Raw genomic sequence first — 21,762 nt, 5'->3', positions numbered from 1 at the left:
GGGCTGAGACACGGCTCAATATGCCGGGGCTGCGTTGGGATCCGATCGCCTGGTTGCTCTCAGAGGCGGCCAGTGAAAGCCTAGTCTGAAAACACCTGGGCGTTTTGGGTGGCGTCAGGGCCGAGATGGCAATCTTGGATTCCCGGTTCTGTAAACGAGCCAAGGAGCAAATTTACCTGGCAGGTGCCTCCGTTTCGGCATTGTCTCTGGCACGCGTCTTCTCCTATCCGGGAGGGAAGGAAGGAAAACGAGAGTTATCCACAGAGTATCCAAGTGGGAGGGATCGCTTATCGCATCCTGTGTTGTGCAAAGCCTCAAGAAGAACTCTTTGCAACTCAAAAGCTTGCAAATTTGGAGATGAGCTATCTGGGCTGTTCTAAGCCAACACTAGCTATCCTGCTCCCCCAGTCTCTAATCTTTCCCGGTCCTGCTAAAAGAGACCCTTCAACTAGAGAGGTCATTGATTAAACTGTGGACCTTCAAAAGAGCAAACCTTCACTATGTCAACCCCAGGTTTGCCCCACCCAGCCTTTCGATGTACGCCTTAGGCTGAAAAGTCTGTGGCTCAGTGGCACAGCCTCTGCTTGGCATGCAGAAGGTCCAAAGTTCAGTCCCCGGCATCTCCAACTAAAAAGGGTCCAGGCAAGGAGGCGTGAAAAACCTCAGCTGGAGACCCCGGAGAGCCGCTGCCAGTCTGAGTATGCAAGACTGATTTTGATGGACCCAGGGTATGATTCAGTAGAAGGCAGTTTCATGGGTGCCCCCTTTTGTCCCCTGGCGCGGTCCCCTTCTTACTGATTTCGCAGTTGGGTCCAGCCCAGCCTTCCAGGCAATCGCAGAAATAGCCTCCGATGAGATTTTTACAACCCTGAGCGTGGAGGCAGGGATCCGTCTGGCACTCATTCACATCTGGAAATAAGAACAGAAGCAGCGGCGGGTCAGATCCGGTCGAAGGTCCAGACAGAAGCTTCCAGCAAACAGGCAAGAAAGCAAAAAAACCTTCCCTTCAGAGTTGTGCCCAGTGTCTTGTGCTTTGAGACAGCCTGCATCTCAACACGGAGGTTCCATTTAGCTACCATTTAACTGAGTTAGTGGTCACAGGGTCCCATCAGGCTCTGGGAGAGTGCAAATTCTTCCCGAGGGGAGCCATTCGGCCAATTACATACGTTCGAGCTGGCCTGCTTCGCAGGATTGTCGTGAGGGGAAAGCCACGCCCAGCAGAGCGAGCCAGGTAAACACGCTGTAAATCAATAATCTGGGTAAATCCACAATTTAACTCTTTGAAATGTCCTGCTTATAATGCCATCTACAGTAATGGCTGTCACCCAGGAAATTAAGAATTCTACCCGTAAATTAACAGGGTACACAGAAGAGTTTGAAAAAAATCTTAATTCTGCCAGAAACTTCCAAGGAAGCATCTAGCTGGCCTGAAAAAGTTCGGATGATCTACCCCGTGTAGTCACACAGAAAATCCTAACTGAGCATAGTAAAGATAAAGGTAGCCCCCTGTGCAAGCACCAGTCGTTTCTGACTCGGGGGTGACGTCACATCACAAGATTTTCACGGCAGACTTTTGACGGTTTGCCATTCCCTTTCCCCCCAGCAAGCTGAGTACTAATTTTACTGACCTCGGAAGGATGGAAGGCTGAGTCAACCTGAAGCTGGCTACCTGAACCCAGCTTCCACCGGGATCGAACTCAGATCGTGAGCAGAGAGCTCGGACTGCAGTACTGCAGCTTTACCACTCTGTGCCACGGGGCTCCTCTTAATTGAGCATACAGTATCTTAAAACTGAGGAAGCCTAAAAGGGGATTTTGCCTCTACGCCTTCCCAACATTGGTGCATCTGGAGGTAACAGAATGAGCATAAATATTTTAACTTTGGAGGCAGTTAGAAGAAAGCAGGACAGAGAGCATAAGAGCAGGAGGTGAGAGGAAACAAGGAAAAACGGCACAGAAAGTAGGGAGTGCGAGGAAAAACCACACCACAGATACCTCACCGATTTGACAGGTCTTCCCCGTCCACTGGGGTGGGCAGGAGCACTTGAAGTCCCCCGGGATATTCTGGCAAGTCCCACCGTGGCTGCAGGGCTCCGAGAGACAGTCTGTTACCTCTAGGGGGCAGCAGAAGATGAGTTGTGCTTAGAACTCGGGGGAGTAAAAAGAGGACTTGCAAGAGAGTTGTATGGATGCATTCCTCCAGAATTCGCACTCTCCACAGGTTTCCCCTCTGGTGTCCCTTTTAAAGTCTCCCCCTCGAAAAAAGGACTTTGACCATTTTCAGAGACCCCTCCTCCATCATTGCAACTCACCTTTTTGACCTGGGGTGCCAACTCCAGGTTGGGAAATTCCTGGAAATTTGGGGGTGGAGCAGGGTGGGGAGTAGGAACCCCTGCAGGGTATAGAACAGGGGTGGCCGAACTGCAGCTTTGGAGTCACGTGTGGCTCTTGCAGCACCCCCACCCCCACCCCATTGGCCGGCTTGGAGAAGTCATTTGTCCCTTGAGATCACTTCTCCAAGCTAAGCCAGCTGGCGGCTCGGAGAATGCATTTAAAGTCGCTTTCTTTCCGTCTCTCTCTCCCGCCCCCCCTCCTTCCATCTATTTGCCTGCCTGCCTGCCTTCCGTCTTGCAGCTGTCAAACATCTGACGTTTATTCTATGTGGCTCTTACATTAAGCAAGTTCGGCCACCCCTGGTATAGCGTCATACAGTCCGTCTTCTGAAGCAGCCGCCTTCTCCAGGGGAACTAATTTCTGTAATCCGGAGATCACATCTATGCCTGGGGGCTTCGGCCGTCAACAAAACTTAAAACCTGAAAATTTGGCATTACCTCCCCATGCATTTGTTATGGAATTAAAAAAATGTTAGTGCTTGAATCTGGATTTTGCCCTTAGCTTTGAAACCCTCTAAAGGACATCCTATCATTTAGATCAGGGGTCCCCAATCCCCAGGCCATGGACCGGTACCAGTCCGTGCCCTGTGAGCAACTGGGCCATGAGCTGTATAATTATTTCATTATATATTTCAATGTAGTAATAATAGGAAGACGACGGCATTGGATTCATATCCTGCCATCCACTCCGAATTTCAGCGTCTCAGAGCGGCACACAATCTCCTTTACCTTCCTCTCCCACAACAGATACCCCGTAAGGCAGGTGGGGCTGAGAGAGCTCTCCCAGAAGCTGCCCTTTCAAGGACAACCTCTGCCAGAGCTATGGCTGACCCAAGGCCATTCCAGCCGCTGCAAGTGGAGGAGTGGGGAATCAAACCCAGTGCTCCAAGATAAGAGTCCGCACACTTCACTACCACACTGAACTAATAGAAATAAAGTGCACAATTGTATCATCTCGAAACCATCCCCCCCTGCCCCCCCCCGGTTCGTGGAAAAATTGACTTCCACAAAATCGGTCCCTGGTGTCAAAAAAGTTGGGGACCGCTGGTTAGATTCACTGATTCCAATTCGGCAAACTGGAGAGTTCGTGCAACTCCCAGCCTCCCAGCCTCCCCACATTATTCCTTTGCCCCCAATTAGCATTTCCCCATGGAAACAGCTTTCATTCATCTCCCAAACCAATTAGCACGCTAACATCCACACGTCTCCTCCCCCGTCCGCCCCCAACATTGGAGCAGAGACAAAAGGTATCTTTTCCCTTCCGCAAGATACGTATGATGGTTTGTATTTGTAAAATGGCACAAAAATGGAAAAAGATACACAAAGTCCAGCCAACAATTGGGTGGGCAAGTTTTTCAACCAGAGTCTTGGTCTACTTTGGAGGGCTCTGTCTCCAATGCCAAAGCTGCCGCCGGAAGCCAAGATGGACGCCCACACGTCAACCAGGACAAGACCCAGACGGTTCTCTTAACAGTTCCCTTGAGCTGTTTAACAGTTCTTGGGAGCATTAACCACCTCAAACTCAGGGCCCCCCCCCAACTTTATTTTAACTTCCAGGCACCCACGGCATTTGGATAGAGAGCAGAGAGCCATCCCAAAATGGCTGCCATGGGAGTCGGAGCCAAATGCCAAAATGGCCGCCGGGCGAGACAGAGCCAAACACAGTACTATAGTTTGCTGCAGTGGGAAAGCCTTTTCTTTGAATGAGTGGAACCAATCCCAAGCCCTGTTTTACAGTGGCTCCACCCACTTCCTGAAAAGCTTAGTGGGCGCTGAGGGAAGTAGGGGTGAGTGCCACAGTCCCCACGAGCACCACTTTGGGGAACCCTAGCCCTAGCGGAAACCGCTGTCCCTCAGGCCAGCCTCTGATGGAGGGCTCTTCTTACAAGGCCTACTGTCAGCTCCTGGAGGACTGGCTACATCAGGGGGGTGTGGCCTACTAAGCAAAGGAGTTCCTGCTACAAAGAAAACTCTGGTTGGAACTGACGTAAAGGAGAGCTTCCTGGGCTGGGTCAAGTTTGTCATCAAATGTAATGCCAGGTAGCAGAGATATAAACTTTATAAAGGACACAGGCATGCACAAAGAGTTTTTAAAAATTCAAAACATGCTTAAAACATTAGCACTTGTTTGACTCAAAAGGTGCTTTCTTTGTATCTCTCCCGTGTAATCCAGGCTCTCTCAATTGCGCAGCAGAGCTACTGAGCCAAGCCTCTCTTCCTTCTATTAATTGAGACTCCTCCTCCTGGTCTCCCGGGGAAAGAAGGAAAGAGCCAGAGCTTCCTTCGAAGTAAGCTATTCCCTCCCCGCCACGGGAGGAGCCTCAGCCAATAGAGAAAATAGAGGCTCTGCTCTGCAACTCCTGTGCGATTGAGCAAGCCTGGCCAAGCAAGCTGGGAGGCAGAAGGAAGCAGATGACAGCCAGTTGCTTGGGGGCCTGACAGGACCCTTCTAGGGGCCTTATTCGGCCCTTGGGCCACATGTTTGACACCCCTGTACTCAACAGCCGCCCCGCACACGCACACGCGTGCACCCCCCCCTTCCCCCTCCCCTGAGCTGGAAACTTCTTACCATTCTGACAGGACTCCCCACTCCATCCCGGGGGACAGATGCACCAGAAGCCAGAAGGACCCCGGAGACACGTCCCACCGTTTGAGCAAAGGTCAGAAGAGCAGGTGGATTCAGCCACAGGCAGAGGGAGAAGAGCTGAAGCGGGAGACACCAAAAGGAAAGCCATAGGAGGGGGGGGAGGTTAAGAGGGCCCAGTGGAGGAGCCCACTGAAGCCAGAGGCCCACAGAGACATTCACCGGCCTGCCCCTCCTATGCACCTCTGTCAGCTCTGAAAGGCTTCTCTTATCTTATCGCCCCCTTCCCTTCCTCCCCAGTGGAGCCCCAAAGTGACTCGTGTGACCCTCTGTGCAACAACCGCCTCTGTGAGGCAGGCCAGGCCGAGAGAGTGTGACTGGCTCAAGGTCACCCAGCAAACTTCCAGGGCAGAACGGAGATTCGAACCTAGGTCTCCCGTCCTAGTCAGACACTCTAACTACAATGCTGGCTGTCCAATCCTAAATCTTCAGAGGCAACCAGCTAGAGGGTTAAGAACATAAGAGATGCCATGCTGGATCAGGCTAATGGCCCATCCGTTCCAACACTCTGTGTCACAAAGCAGCCAAAATTCAGGGGCCATCAGGAGGTCCACTAGTGGGGCAAAAACTCCAGAAGCCCTCCCACTATGCCCCACCCAAGCACCCCCAGGCATCCCTGCCCCGAACATAAGAGAAGCCCTGTTGGATCAGGCCAATAGCCCATCCAGTCCAACACTCTGTGTCACATAAGAACATAAGAGAAGCCATGTTGGATCAGGCCAATGGCCCCTCCAGTCCAACATTCTGTGTCACATAAGAACATAAGAGAAGCCATGTTGGATCAGGCCAGTGGCCCATCCAGTCCAACACTTTGGGTCACATAAGAGAAGCCCTGTTGGATCAGGCCAGTGGCCCATCCAGTCCAACACTCTGTACATAAGAACATAAGAGAAGCCATGTTGGATAAGGCCAGTGGCCCATCCAGTCCAACACTCTGGGTCACATAAGAACATAAGAGAAGCCATGCTGGATCAGGCCAGTGGCCCATCCAGTCCAACACTCTGTACATAAGAACATAAGAGAAGCCATGCTGGATCAGGCCAGTGGCCCATCCAGTCCAACACTTTGGGTCACATAAGAACATAAGAGAAGCCCTTTTGGATCAGGCCAGTGGCCCATCCAGTCCAACACTCTGTACATAAGAACATAAGAGAAGCCCTGTTGGATCAGGCCAGTGGCCCATCCAGTCCAACACTCTGTACATAAGAACATAAGAGAAGCCATGTTGGATAAGGCCAGTGGCCCATCCAGTCCAACACTCTGTACATAAGAACATAAGAGAAGCCATGCTGGATCAGGCCAGTGGCCCATCCAGTCCAACACTCTGTACATAAGAACATAAGAGAAGCCATGCTGGATCAGGCCAGTGGCCCATCCATTCCAACACTCTGTGTCACATAAGGACATAAGAGAAGCCCTGTTGGATTAGGCCAGTGGCCCATCCAGTCCAACACTCTGTGTCACATAAGAACATAAGAGAAGCCCTGTTGGATCAGGCCAGTGGCCCATCCAGTCCAACACTCTGTACATAAGAACATAAGAGAAGCCATGTTGGATAAGGCCAGTGGCCCATCCAGTCCAACACTCTGGGTCACATAAGAACATAAGATAAGCCATGCTGGATCAGGCCAGTGGCCCATCCAGTCCAACACTCTGTACATAAGAACATAAGAGAAGCCATGCTGTATCAGGCCAATGGCCCATCCAGTCCAACACTCTGTACATAAGAACATAAGAGAAGCCATGCTGGATCAGGCCAGTGGCCCATCCATTCCAACACTCTGTGTCACACAGTGGCCAAAACCAATGGGCCATCAGGAGGTCCACTAGCAGGGCCAAAACTCCAGAAGCCCTCCCATTGTGGCCCCCCCAAGCACCAAGAATACAGAGAATCCCTCCCCCGAACGTAAGAGAAGCCCTTTTGGATCAGGGCATTGGCCCATCCAGTCCAACACTCTGTACATAAGAACATAAGAGAAGCCATGCTGGATCAGGCCAGTGGCCCATCCAGTCCAACACTCTGTACATAAGAACATAAGAGAAGCCATGTTGGATAAGGCCAGTGGCCCATCCAGTCCAACACTCTGGGTCACATAAGAACATAAGATAAGCCATGCTGGATCAGGCCAGTGGCCCATCCAGTCCAACACTCTGTACATAAGAACATAAGAGAAGCCATGCTGGATCAGGCCAATGGCCCATCCAGTCCAACACTCTGTACATAAGAACATAAGAGAAGCCATGCTGGATCAGGCCAGTGGCCCATCCATTCCAACACTCTGTGTCACACAGTGGCCAAAACCAATGGGCCATCAGGAGGTCCACTAGCAGGGCCAAAACTCCAGAAGCCCTCCCATTGTGGCCCCCCCAAGCACCAAGAATACAGAGAATCCCTCCCCCGAACGTAAGAGAAGCCCTTTTGGATCAGGGCATTGGCCCATCCAGTCCAACACTCTGTACATAAGAACATAAGAGAAGCCATGCTGGATCAGGCCAGTGGCCCATCCATTCCAACACTCTGTGTCACACAGTGGCCAAAACCCAGGGGCCATCAGGAGGTCCCCCAGCAGGGCCAGAACTCCAGAAGCCCTCCCACTTTTGCCCTCCAAACACCAAGAAGACAGAGCATCACTGGGTTCTTTCCAAGGCTGTCCTAAGATAACTTTAAGATTGTCTCCCGGTCCCACTTTAATTTATGAAACCTCAATTTTCTTCCTGAGTCAGTTAAAGCCGCCTGGCCTTCCTGTCCTGGTGCCTCTCTAACCACTCCACCCTGCTTCCTGCCCGGAGCTGACTTTCCTCCACACCTCACTCTACCCATGACCTGTTTCCCCTCCTTATGGCACCTCTAGGCCTCATTACGCCTCCCCTCTCCCCCCCCATAACCAACCAACGCCTCATTTCCAACCACCCGCATCCCGCAGCTGAGAAAACAGTTTGGGAGAGCGGAGAAAAGAGAGAGGTTTTTCCCTAGCAAGGACAAAAGTTCACAGATGTGCTAGAGACGGGAAGGGAGGGGGTGGTGTTGTCGTAGAACCCAGGCAGTTTCTGATTTCCAAACCCGAATCAGTCCACAAAAGCCCACAGGCTTTTGGGGAGCCGGAGGCTGCTCAAATATACAAGCAGCCCAAACGTTTGTTCTTGGAGCAGATGTTATTTTTGGGGTTCCCATAGAAATACCCTTGAATCCCTTATCTTTGTATCCAGACAGAGTATGTCGAGAGAGTGTGCGACTGCAATAAAAAAGGCCAACGCCACGCTGGGAATTATTAGGAAGGGAACTGAAAACAAATCAGCCAGTATCCTAATGCCCCTGCATAAATAGATAGTGCGGTCTCATTTGGAATACTGTGTGCAATTCTGGTCACCGCACCTCAAAAAGGATATTATAGCATTGGAAAAAGTGCAGAAAAGGGCAACTAGAATGATTCAACGTTTGGAACACTTTCCCTAGGAAGAAAGGTTAAAACGCTTGGGGCTCTTTAGCTTAGAGAAACGTCAACTGAGGGGTGACATGAGAGAGGTTTACAAGATTATGCACGGGATAGAGAAGGCAGAGAAAGAAGTACTTTTCTCCTTTCTCACAATACGAGAACTCGGGGACATTCAATTAAATTGCTGAGCAGTCGGGTTAGAATGGATAAAAGGAAGTCCTTCTTCACCCAAAGGGTGATTAACGTGTGGAATTCACTGCCACAGGAGGTGGTGGCGGCTACAAGCACAGACAGCTTCAAGAGGAGATTGGATAAGCATCTGGAGCAGAGGTCCATCAGTGGCTATTAGCCACAGCGTATTGTCGGAACTCTCTGTATGGGGCAGTGATGCTCTGTATTCTGGGTGCTTGGGGGGGGGCACAGTGGGAGGGCTTCTAGCCTGCTTTTTCTGGCCACTGTGTGACACAAGAGTGTTGGACTGGATGGGCCATTGGCCTGATCCAACATGGCTTCTCTTATGTTCTTTCTTCTATTATGTCCTGCTCTTCCCATAAAGACGGGGCTTCCATGGTAGTACAGGGAGGGGGGTGATTTGTCTTATTTTATCCTCAAGAATCACCCTGCGAGGAAAGCTGGGTGCCGGTAACCAGATAAGCTCACCATGTGCACTTTGCAACCGAGCCGGGAATTGAGGTCCCGTCTCCCTGATCCAGCTCCGGCCTTCACGCCGCTACGCCACACTGCCTACGGAAAAAGCCCCCGCCTGGCATTTCCTGCAACAGCAGGCAGCACTCCTGGCGGGAGAGAACACACCTCGGGCTATGCAGCCCGCTGGTTCAGGATGGTTCCCTCGTGGGTCGGTGCCCTCCGCTTACCGTTTTCGCAGTTCCGACCCTGGAACCCCTCTGGACAGAGACATTCGTATTCGTCCGGCTCCTTGTTGGCGCAGGTGCCCCCATTTTCGCACGGCCGATGGGACCCGCAATAATTCAGATCTGGGAAACGAGAGAAAGCACAGCTCTGGGTGTTCCCCATGGCAGATGACAAGCCTGGAGTCACGTCTTTGAGAGACGGGGCCTTCCTTTCAGGACGCAAGACGGCTGCCGGCTCAACCTGGAGTCAGTTCCAGGACACTGTGCTACCTGGGATAGTCTCCCACGGCAGTGCAACTGCAATTGGCATACCCCCCCTCCTCTCCTGAAGCAGCCCCGTGGCGCAGAGTGGTAAAGCTGCAGTGCTGCAGTCCAAACTCTCTGCTCACGACCTGAGTTCGATTCCAGCAGAAGCTGGGTTCAGGGAGCCGGCTCGAGGTTGATTCAGCCTTCCATTCTTCCGAGGTCGGTAAAATGAGTCCCCAGCTTGCTGGGGGGAAAGTGGAGATGACTGGGGAAGGCAAGGGCAAACCATCCCGTAAAAAAAATCTGTCGTGAAAACACTGTGATGCAACGTCACCCCAGAGTCGGAAATGACTGGTGCTTGCACAGGGGACTACCTTTACCTCCTCTCCCGAAGGGCAAGACTACAGCCCTTCTTGCTACAACAGAGAGGGCGGAAAGCACAGGGCGTCGGTAGAATGGGGGGTATTCTCTGGATCTCTCCAACAGCAGCTCACATTTGCGGGATCAGCTGCGGGTTTGTCTACCTGCCAAGGGGACGTCTGCCACCTGCACGCCACCAGGACAGTTCAAGGTCTTCATCACCTTGAGTCAGGTCTCCTCGACGCCTTCTCTCCACCCCCAGCAGCCAGAAGCAAGCTGACCCAAGAGAGCTGCTGACGCCCAAAGGGCTTGGCTTGACCCCAGCTGGCAGCGGTGCAGGTTCGAGGAATGATGCTCAGGAGCGAACGGAGCACCTGTGGTCCACTGGTACCGTCACCAGCCACTCCCGGGTGGTCAACCAGCCCTAAGCTAAAAGTTTTCACCAAAGAGCGAAAGCTGGGGAAGTTCTATATCAGCTAGTTCCTCCAGGGTGCAAAGATGCATTCTCTACCGAGCATGCTCCAATCGGGGGGGGGGGGGAGAGACTCACTTTTGTCACACAAGAGCCCTCCCCAGTTGGTCTCACAGTTGCATTTCCAGGGTTCACTGCAGCTCCCGTGGACGCAGCCCGGAAAGAGGATGCACTTATCGCAGAGAGGGCCCGTCCACCCATAATGGCACCTGGAAGGGAGAGAACGTGTGAACCTTTGAAGCTGCCTTCTACTGAATCAGACCCTCCTGGGTCCATCCAAGTCAGTCTTGTCTACTCAGACTGGCAGCAGCTCTCCAGGGTCTCAAGCTGAGGTTTTTCACGCCTATTTGCCTGGACCCTTTTTAGTTGGAGATGTCGGGGATTGAACGTGGGACCTTCTGCTTACCAAGCAGATGCTCTACCACTGAGCCATAGCCCCATTCATGGCTCTCCAGGGTCTCAAGCTGAGGTTTTTCACGCCTATTTGCCTGGACCCTTTTTAGTTGGAGATGCCGGGGATTGAACCTGGGACCTTCTGCTTACCAAGCAGATGCTCTACCACTGGGCCACTGTCCCTCCCCAAAGAGTTGTGAACATATAAACATGAAGCTGCCTTCTACTGAATCAGACCCTCCTGGGTCCATCCAACTCAGTGTTGTCTCAAGCTGAGGTTTTTCACTCCTACTTGCCTGGACTCTTTTTAGTTGGAGATGCCGGGGATTGGACCTGGGACCTTCTGCTTACCAGGCAGATGCTCTACCACTGAGCCACCGTCCCTCCCCAAAGAAGAGTACAGTGCTGATGAGGCAGAGAGGTTAGGAGCACAAAGAGGTTAGGAGCACCACAGACAAAACCTCCCCATTCCATTTAGAGATAAGGAATGGTAATAGGAATGTTTATGTGCAAGGCAGTGCACATCAAGTTCACAGTCTAACATGGCAGTTAAATGTGTGCCTCAAGAAACTAAATAAATACTGAAAGGCTCCAATGAGGCCAAAGCAGGATGCCACAGAGGAGGCTGCTTGTTATGTCTCTGCATGAGTCCCTGGTCAAGTCTTGCCTCTGTCCTATCAGCCTCCACTAGGATTGGGTCATTCAGGGCAAGATAGGAGGGACTGAGTGACCTCCACACAGGCTTACAAAAGAATTACTTCAACGGGAGGTTGCTAGCTGCCCCTCTGCACGAGTCACCCCTCCAGTCAGTAGGCAGATGAGCAACTCGGGCAGAGGTACATGGAGGCTAATTCTCTGGAAGATGCATAATCCTTTCTCCCTTTGTGGACTTTTCGGGAAGCGACTTCGGGTTTTAAGGCAGGACTTTGATCGGACGTCGTTCTCAAAACGAGCATGAAAACTTTGAACGAGTCGTTCTTTTCCCATCTGCCAATCATCCGTGCCCTTTTTGTGAAGTTGGGATTCTGAGACCCACCCTTATCCAGGTCTCTGACCCTCGCCAGGCGTTTCTCAAAATCACCTGGGTAGTGTCACAGCCCCGTTTCCTCCCTCGCCCTCTGTATCGGCACAGGGATCTGCTGGTGACTTCATTTCCCTGGCTGGGTTCCCAGGCCACCCCTTGGCTAGGCGAGGCGTCTCCTCTGCTCCGGGCCACTGCCTTCACAGCCGAGAAAAGCCCCTGGGATCCTACACATCAGGGTTTGCCCCCAAAATGGCTTCCGTGTGGGAAAGAAACGGCACCATTCCTGCAGTTCGGTGATGTGCGTGTGTGTGTCCTTCCCCCAGGTCCACAGAAGATGCAATAATACTTAGGAAACATTCAAGTAGGAACAACGGTACACCCTTCAAGCCAAGCAACGACCGTTCCTTTAATGCACGGGCTGGTAGCCCCCAGCTAAAAATGCTCATTAAAGAAACATCTTTTGGCCATAACCCTCACGTGGGACAGTGCCCTTTTCCCTAACCTCTGGTAGAGCTAAATAGCTTCAAGATGTTTCCTCAGAGGGCCTCGGGGTCGGTGACGCTAGGTGCTGCTGAGGGTGGGGGAAGTCAAGAGTGAAAAAGTTTGGCCTTTTGGAACGGAGCGTGCAACGGAGCCAGCTGCTCCGTGGGGGTACTGGAGAAACGAGGCTGGCTTGAAGACTGGCGCTGTGTCGGTCAAGTCGCTGTCCTGTTGCCTTCGCTCAGTTGAAAAGAAGCAGGTATCCAACATGAAAACCTCAAGTCTCCAAGGACGAAAGGAACTCAGGAAATGAGTCGATGGGGAATACTGTGCCTGACCTGCATTCTTCTGCTCCCTTTTCTCTCTCTTGGCTTGGCTTCGCGAACGAAGATTTAAGAAGGGTGCAATAGTCCACGTCTGCTGCAGTCCATGTCTGCTGCAGGCTCCCTTACCTGCTATATATTCCCCTTAGCCATCACTAGGGTTGCCAATCCCCATGGGGGACAGGGGATTCCCCCGGTTTGGAGGCCCTCCCCCCGCTTCAGGGGCATCAGAAAATGGGGAGGAGGGAGGGAAATGTCTGCTGGGCACTCCATTATTCCCTTTGGAGAACAATTCCCATAGGATATAATGGAGAATTGATCCTTAGGCATCTGGGGCTCTGTGGGGGGGAGGGGCTGTTTTTTGAGGTAGAGGCAGCAAACTTGCAGCATAGCATCTGGTGCCTCTCCTCAAAACACCCTCCGAGTTTCAAAAAGGTTGGACCAGGGGGTCCAATGCTATCAGCCCCAAAAGGAGGTGCCCCTATCCTTCATTATTTCCAGTGGAGGGAAGGCATTTAAAAGGCGTGCGATCCCTTTAAATGTGATGGCCAGAATGGCCTTGGGTCAGCCATAGCTCTGGCAGAGGTTGTCCTTGAAAGGGCAGCTGCTGTGAGAGCCCTCTCCAGCCCCACCCACCTCACAGGGTGTCTGTTGTGGGGGAGGAAGTTAAAGGAGATTGTGAGCTGCTCTGAGACTCTCCGGAGTGGAGGGTGGGATATAAATCCAATATCTTCATCTACCTCACAGGGGGTCTGTTGTGGGGGAGGAAGGTAAAGGAGATTGTGAGCCGCTCTGAGACTCTTCGGAGTGGAGGGCGGGATATAAATCCAATATCTTCATCTACCTCACAGGGTGTCTGTTGTGGGGGAGGAAGGTAAAGGAGATTGTGAGCCGCTCTGAGACTCTTCGGAGTGGAGGGCGGGGTATAAATTCAATATCATCAGCATCTCTGCATTTGCTCCTCCTGAAACTCATTTCCTGCTTTTCTGGTTTTAAGACTTTTGGACCGCCTCCTGTTCTTACAGAGCTATTCATACGCTGGGCTTTTGGGATGTCATGACTGAGGGGCGCTTTTCTGTTGTTGCTATTGCTTCTCGCTTTTGTCCTGAGCCCCACAAGAGTCCAGGCGGACGAAGGTAAACAAACAGCAGTTCCGAGTTTGGTTTATACAGCTGAGATTGACGAGGGAAAACTCAGCTACGGCTGCCTCTGCCATTTACCAAGGACAAGCAGAGCTACATGGCGAATGCCACCCACACAGGCTCCCACTGCACCCTATCCACAGCTCTGGGGTCCTTTCTCCATCCTGACCCTGTACACCCCCTAGCCCCTCTTACCTGCATTCATTGGGCTCCTCGCAGAACCCGTGCATTTCATGACAACCTGGGCGGCAAATAGCTGCAAGAAACAATCAAGAAGGGTGCATGTGAGTCCATAACTTCCGGGTCAAAGTTCAGCAAAGGGGGCTCAGATGTTTGACTTCCCTAAAGGGCCTTTCTTTCCCTCCTCTCACCACTGTTCTCTTGTGAGTTCTGAAGGGAGGAGATGAGTCAGAAGAGGCAGGGTCCAGCATTTCCCCATATATATCCCAGAGAGCACTGCGTTCAGGAGGTCAAAATCTGTTATCCGTCCCCAGACCAAGGGAGGCCAGACTGGGCTCTACACGGGCCAGGGCCTTCTTAGTGGCAGCACCGATGTTATGGAATGCTCTCCTGTGGGACCTCTCCCAATTCCACAGGGCCTGAAAAACCGAACTTTTTCGACAGGCCTACAACTACTCAGGCCTACTCTGCTCTGGTAAGACCTCACCCGGAGTATTGTGTTCAGTTTTGGGCACCACATTTTACGAAGGATATAGACAAGCTGGAACGGGTCCAGAGGAGGGCGACAAAGATGGTGAGGGGTCTGGAGACCAAGTGCTATGAGGAAAGGTTGAAGGAGCTGGGGATGTTTAGCCTGGAGAGAAGGCGGCTTAGAGGTGATAGGATCACCATCCTCAAGTTCTTGAAGGGCTGTCCTATATAGGATGGTGTAGAATTGTTTTCTGTGGCCCTGGAAGGTAGGACCAGAACCAGTGGGTTGAAATTAAATCAAGAGAGTTTTCAGCTCAACATGAGGAAGAACTTCCTGACTGTTAGAGCGGTTCCTCAGTGGAACAGGCTTCCTCATTGGGAGGTGGTGGGCTCTCCTTCCTTGGAGGTTTGTAAACAGAGGCTAGATGGCCATCTGACAGCAATGAGGATACTGTGAATTTAGGGGGAAGTGTTTGTGAGTTTCTTGCATTGTGCAGGGGGTTGGACTAGATGACCCTAGAGGTCATCTCCAACTCTATGATTCTATGAACTAACGTGGAAGGAGACTGCCACTGCTATGTCACGGAAGAAGAAGAACTGCAGATTTATACCTCACCCGTCTCTCTGAATCAGAGACTCAGAGCTGCTCACAATCTCCTCTATCTTCTCCCCCCACGACAGGCACCCTGTGAGGCGGGTGGGGCTGAGAGGGCTCTCGCAGCAGCTGCCCTTTCAAGGACAACTCCTGCAAGAGCTATGACTGACCCAAGGTCACTCCAGTAGCTGCAAGTGGAGGAGTGGGGAATCAATCCCGGTTCTTCCAGATAAGAGTCCACGCACTTAACCACCACACCAAACTGGTTACAGACGAACGATATCATCTGTAAGATCGCTAATAGAGCAACAAAGGAACAGTGAACAGAGATATGAAGAAACCGCCTTTGTTACGAAATCTTTTTATAGCACCTAATAATGTAGTTTTTGAATTGTTTATATATGTTTTTTATTCTTTTATAACTGTAATCTGAACTGTTTTTACCATGACTGCTAGCCGCCCAGAGTCTACTCGCAGAGTGGGCGGCATATAAACCTAAAGTAAATACAATAAATACATAAAATAAATTCCCACACCTAGGAGGGGGCGGGACAGTAAAGGGAGGACTCCTTGCTTCTCTTCCCAGCCCCCTAGGTGGCATCTAAGTGCATTATAGTCAGCCACTCGGAGCAACTCCAGCTGCAACGTGTGAGGAGTTCTTGTCAAGGTGCCACCAGGCGAGTTGTTCCTCCAAAACAGGGTTGCCAGCCTCCAGGTGGGGCCTGGAGATCTCCCGCTTTTGCCACTGATCCCCAGCTGGCAGAGAACAGCTCCCCTGGAGGCTGCTTAGAAGGGGGGACCCTAGGCCCTGCTGAGGCCCCTCCCCTCCCCAAACCCCGCCCTCTCCGGGCTCCACCCACAAAGTCTCCAGGTATTTTCCAACCCAGACCTGGGAACCCTAAAGATCCAACAGAATCCTTTTCTACCCCACACTGGGGGGCGGAGGCACTGGCCCCTCCAGCCAGCCAGAAGAAGCACTAGCTAACAACGTTTAGTTAAAAGAAACCTTTTTAAGAGTCATATAATCCTTTTGTACATTACAATATTACAAGCAAGGTCCAACGAACACCCGGACAGAAGCTCATTTTGTCAAAAAACTTCCTCAGGAGCAGGCCTCGGATTCAGCAGGAGCTCACAAGGAGCACAGCTCCCGAACCTTTCTGAGGGTTCCCCCTCTTCCTCCCCACTTTGTCCGTTGAATAGTAGGTGCAGCTGCATAACAATCCCTGGATGAGCTCCACCACCTATTTTTTCTACAAAACAACCCCTGCTCAGGAGTATTCCTATTTCCTTCAGGGTTATCGGCCTCTTGTTGCAATTCAGTGTAGGGTTATTAGCCTCTTGTCACACTGAAGAGTTGAACGAGGAGCTACCCTTAGTGCCCTGTAATATGGAGCGCTTACAGAACATCTGTGAGTCATCAGGGGCCTTAAGAACTTTTGCTACATTCCTTTTGCTACAGGAAATTCACATGGACCTCCCCCTGCACAAAATCAGCCTTGCTGTCAGATGGCCATCTAGCCTCTGTTTCAAAACCTCCAAGGGAGGAGAGCCCATCACCTCCTGAGGAAGCCTCTTCCACTGAGGAACCGCTCTAACGCTCATGAAGTTCTTCCTCATGCTGAACCAAAAATTCTTTTTATTTAATTTCAGCCTGTTGGTTCTGGTCCGACTTACTGGAGCAACAGAAAACAACTCCGCACCATCCTCTATACAACAGCCCTTCAAGTACTTGAAGATGGGGATCGTATCACCTCTTAGTTATCTCCTCTCCAGGCTAAATATGCCCAGCTACTTCAACCTTTCCTCATCAGAGTTGGTCTCCAGACCCCTCACCGTCTTTGTTGTCCTTCCTTGGACATGTTAAGAACATACAAGAAGCCTTGTTGGATCAGGTCAATGGCCCATCCAGTCCAACATTCTGTGTTACACAGTGGCCAAAAAACCCCAGGTGCCGTCAGGAGGTCCATCAGTGAAGCCAGGACACTAGAAGCCCTCCCACTGTGCCTCCCCCAAGCATCAAGAATACAGAGCATCACTTGCCCCAGACATAAGAACGTAAGAGAAGCCAAGTTGGATCAGGCCAATGGCCCATCCAGTCCAACACTCTGTGTCACACAGTGGCCAAAAAAAAAAAGGTGACATCAGGAGGTCCATCACCAGGACACTAGAAGCTCTCCCACTAGAAGCCTTTCACATTCCAGCTTGTCCATAGCCTTCTTAAATGGTGGTGCCCCAAACTGAACACAATAATCTAGGTGAGGTCTAACCAGAGCAAAACAATACCATCACTTCCTTACAACACCCATGAGGTAGGCCAGTCTCACTGTCCAGGAGAGGAAATGTCCTGCCCCACAAAGCTTTTGGCCCAAGATTTAAACCGAGGGCTTAACTTGTATCCAAGCCTGAGCTGTTCCACCAGCTTTGGCTCAGGTGGCAAGCAATGTTCCCGCTAAGCTGCAGAGTCTTGTGAGCAAAAATTCTACTTTGTGAGCTACTGGCATTGAAGTTGTGAGCTGCTAGCTTTAACGTTGTGAGCTGCTGCATCAATGAGTGTGCTCTGGGGTCATCCTTCCTGAGCTAAGGCAAAAACGTGTGAGCCGGAGGTTAAAAATCTGTGAGCTAGCTCACGCTAACTCAGCTTAGAGGGAACAGTGGTGGCAAGCAACACGATGCAGTTCCAGATGTGCGTGGAACAGCAGGGTACGGGTCTCCTTCCCAACCGCGGCCCCTCCTTCCTTGCGCCACAACCACCCTCCGGAAGTCCCGGGACATACCCTGGGTGCACTCGTCTCCCGTCCATCCGTCCAGACAGACCTTGTTGCCGGCAGAGTCGCAGCTGTGGTGCCCAAAGAAATCATCCCGGGGCCGGCACAGGAGGTTGCACATCGGGCCGTAGTAGTACTCCTGGCACCGCACTCGCACTCGGTACTCTAGCGAGGTGCCACGGCCGTGATGCCACAAGTCCTCCCAGCCCTCGCCTGGGTTCAGCATGCCCGAGCGAGTCACCCGCTCCATCAGCTGCCCTGCGCCTGTGGACAGAGAGGTGACAGTCAGGCAGGAAGTCCCCCTAGGGGTGTCAAGTCCCCTGTGGCCTCTGACAGGGGACTTTCCCCCCACAAGTGATGTCATCGCGCCAGAGATGTCGCGCACCGGCCACTCTAGGGTTTCCGGGGAAACTCTATGGTTTCCCTGGCCGCTTTAGCAATTTGGGAGGGAAAACTCCATCGTACCATAGAGTTTTCCCTCCCAAATTCCTAGAGCGTCCAGGAAAACCATAGAGTTTTCCTGGAAATGCCTAGAGCAGCAGACAGAAGAGGTCCTTACCTTGGGTGGTGACGTCAGAGACATTGGCAGCATGCCAGGCTTCCAGAACCAGCGAGTAGGAGCGCTAGAGAGGAAGGAAGTGGGTAAAAGGTGAGAGAAGGTGGCACTCAGGCCGGCGAGCCCCAGAGAAGCAAAGGAGACAAGCTCTTGGCTGCAGAGGCGCTGGGGAACCAAAGATGTGGTTACACGCTCAGGCTGTGGGAGAAATAACCCGATCCAGTTTACAGAGGGAAACATTCAAATGACGCAGTATGACAGAAACTTTCAAAAACTAGTCAACTTTTAACAGCTAACTAAAGGAGCCATGGGCAGCTCCACCATGGAGTTGCCAAGTCCAATTAAAGAAATATCTGGGGACTTTGGGGGTGGAGCCAGGAGACATAGGGGTAGAGCCAGGAGCAAGCATGTGACAAGCATCACTTCAGGCCATCACATTTAAATGGACCGCACACCTTTTAAATGCCTTCCCTCCATTGGAAATAATGAAGGATAGGGGCACCTTCTTTGGGGGCTCATAGAATTGGATCTCATGGTGCAATCCTTTTGAAACTTGGAGGGCACTTTGGGGAGAGGGACCGGATGCCATACTGCAAATTTGGTGCCTCTGTCTCAAAAAACAGCCTCCCCAGAGCTCCCAGATACCCGCGGATCAATTCTCCATTATAACCTCTGGCAGGGGTGGGGAACCTTTTTTCTGCCAAGGGCCATATGGATATTTATAACATCATTCGTGGGCCATAAAAAAATTATCAACTTACAAAGCAGTGCTCTGCCGAGCAAGAACGATTCAGGCCAGCAAAATTAATGCAAACAATTGTCTTTCTATTTGAAGTCATGTGGAGAGTGCCTAATCTGACATACACACACCTAGGTAAATACATAGGTCCAGGGCTTTTTTTGTAGAAAAAGCCCAGCAGGAACTCAGTAGCATATTAGACCACATCCCCTAATATTAGCATATTAGGTCACACCCTCATTAGCATATTAGGCCACACCATCTGCAGTAATCAAGTGCAAACTGAACTGTGGCAGTAACTTTTCCAGGCCCTGCAGATATTCTGGCCGAACAGCCAGCCAGGCTCCGGGGAGGCTGCCGCATAGTACATCTGGGCCCTGTGATCCCTGCCTGGTCCTGGGGAGGCTGCTGCACAGTGCAGCTGGGCCCCACGATCCTCGCTGGCCAGCCAGGCCCCAGAGAGGCTGCCACGTGGCTCGGTTCCGCCCAGCAATCCCCGAGGGCCACACCAAGTGACCTCGGCCCTCGGGACGGAGGTTCCCCACCCCTGCCCTATGGGAATCGATCTTCATGGGGAATAATGGAGCGCCCAGCAGACATTTCCATCCCCCCCCCTCTGCTTTCTTCTGACCCTGAAGCGGGGGTGGGAGGAGGGCCTCCAAACTGACCATAGGGATATTTATAACATCATTCGCGGGCCATAAAAAATTATCAACTTAAAAATCTTGAATAATTCATACATAGCAATAGCTCAACTTTTTTTCCTGCAGATTAGAACGGCACCGGAAAAAAAGCTGAGCTATTGCTACGTATGAATTATTCAAGACTGGTGAAGCTTGTAAAAGCCTGGGGTGAAACAGGGCAATACGCGCTTCCCTGTTGCGAAACTGAGCTGTGCTGCTTATCGTCTTTACACCTGTCTTTGCTGAAAAGGACTGTCTGAGCATCGGACTCCAACTTCACGGCTTGTTTAAGGTCTTCCCCGGACTTCCACCACAAAGAAATGGAACTTTGGCATTGAATGAAAGGACTTTGGGTTCGGGCTATATTGTATTTGTATTTACAAGAAGTATCGTCTGCTTATGTAGGAAGCAACTTGCATAAATGTGTTAATTTTTTCATAATTGAGGCTGGTTTTTCGTGGCTGCCTTGGGGCTTTGTTCCTGCCCCACCTGGGGATTGACAACCCTACGCCACTCACAGCTGAAACTCCCATCTGCAGCTTCGGCGTTGAGCTTTGCCAGCCTCCAGCTGGGGGCTGGAGATCTCCTGGAGATAGAGATCAGTCTGCCTGGTGAAAGCAGCTGCCTTGGAAGGCGGGCTTTATGGGATTGTCCCCCACTGAAGCCCCTCGCCCCCCAAGCCTCCCTCCTAGGGCTCCACCCCCCCCAAAAAAAATCTCCAGGCATTTCGCAACCTGGAGCTGGCAACTCTAAACTCCCCCCCTTCCCCTAAATTGCCACTTTAAAACATCTTCAGCAGGGGTGTCGAACTCATTTGCTGTGAGGGCCAAATCTGACACAAACGATACCTCGTCAGGCCGGGCCGTGTGCGTCATAAAACGTATTGCCAGGTCGTGGAGATAGAAACTTTATAAAGAACACAGACAAACATAAAGATTTTTTTAAAACTTAACAATAAAACATGCTTAAAGCATTAGAACTCGTTGGTCTTAAAGGTGCTTTCTTTGTATCTCTCCCATGGGATCCAGGGCAGGGGTGGCCAAACTTGCTCAATGTAAGAGCCACACAGAATAAATGTCAGATGTTTGAGAGCTGCAAGGAAGGAAGGGCGAAGGAGAAGAAGATATTGGATTTATATCCTGCCCCCCACTCCGAATCTCAAGGTGGCTCACAATCTCCTTTATCTTCCTCCCCCAAAACAGACACCCTGTGAGGTGGGTGGGGCTGAGAGAGCTCTCCCAGAAGCTGCCCTTTCAAGGACAGCGGCTCAAAGCGGCTCACAATCTCCTTTATCTTCCTCCCCCACAAGACACCCTGTGAGGTGGGTGGGGCTGAGAGAGCACTCCCAGAAGCTGCCCTTTCAAGGACAGCGTCTCAGAGCGGCTCACAATCTCCTTTATCTTCCTTCCCCACAACAGACACCCTGTGAGGTGGGTGGGGCTGAGAGAGCTCTCCCAGAAGCTGCCCTTTCAAGGACAGCGTCTCAGAGCGGCTCACAATCTCCTTTATCTTCCTCCCCCACAACAGACACCCTGTGAGGTGGGTGGGGCTGAGAGAGCCATGGGGTGACGTCATATCAGGACATTTTCGTGGCAGACTTTTTGCAGGGTGGTTTGCCCTTGCCTTCCCCAGCTGCGTCGTGAACCGCAACCCGCAATTCCCAAAAGCCTGCAGGCTGTCGCACACCAACAAAATCGGTTTCATGAGTCTCTATTTCGCCAACTGGGCAAGTCCTGTCCTCTGGAACCGAGACGGAAAACCACCATTTAAAAAAGTCAACCAACCAGGGAGGACTGGCTGCAGCATCGGGGAAAACAGTCTATCCCTGCCCCCTGGTGTTGGTTCTGGGCACCTGACCAACCCAACCCCTTCTGGTCAGACTGGCACATGCACCCCTCCCCCAACCAAGTTCCACCCCTCGAGGCACAGGCCTTGAAACAAGGCAGGGGTGGCCAAACTGTGGCTTGGGAGTCACATGTGGCTCTCAA

The 21,762-nt window shown here is 51.7% G+C and overlaps 1 protein-coding gene across 1 annotated transcript in view; it reads right to left on the bottom strand.

Annotated features, from left to right (window-relative positions):
• The window catches only part of LOC132585893 (protein jagged-1b-like), a 47,373-nt gene that overhangs the window by 5,195 nt on the left and 20,416 nt on the right, over positions 1–21,762 (bottom strand). Inside the window, exons 4-12 of the mRNA XM_060257769.1 lie at positions 18,356–18,419; positions 17,806–18,060; positions 13,978–14,038; positions 10,499–10,629; positions 9,346–9,465; positions 4,962–5,096; positions 2,000–2,113; positions 796–909; positions 177–223 (exon numbers count right to left, since the gene is read on the bottom strand). Coding sequence (XP_060113752.1) covers positions 177–223; positions 796–909; positions 2,000–2,113; positions 4,962–5,096; positions 9,346–9,465; positions 10,499–10,629; positions 13,978–14,038; positions 17,806–18,060; positions 18,356–18,419 — 1,041 coding nt within the window. The remainder of the gene's footprint in view (positions 1–176; positions 224–795; positions 910–1,999; positions 2,114–4,961; positions 5,097–9,345; positions 9,466–10,498; positions 10,630–13,977; positions 14,039–17,805; positions 18,061–18,355; positions 18,420–21,762) is intronic.

This window comes from Heteronotia binoei, chromosome 17, assembly GCF_032191835.1.
Source record: "Heteronotia binoei isolate CCM8104 ecotype False Entrance Well chromosome 17, APGP_CSIRO_Hbin_v1, whole genome shotgun sequence".
Taxonomy (NCBI): Eukaryota; Metazoa; Chordata; class Lepidosauria; order Squamata; family Gekkonidae; genus Heteronotia; species Heteronotia binoei.
The sequence above is the reverse complement of the archived record's forward strand: the minus strand, read 5'-3'. Positions and strand labels throughout refer to the sequence as shown.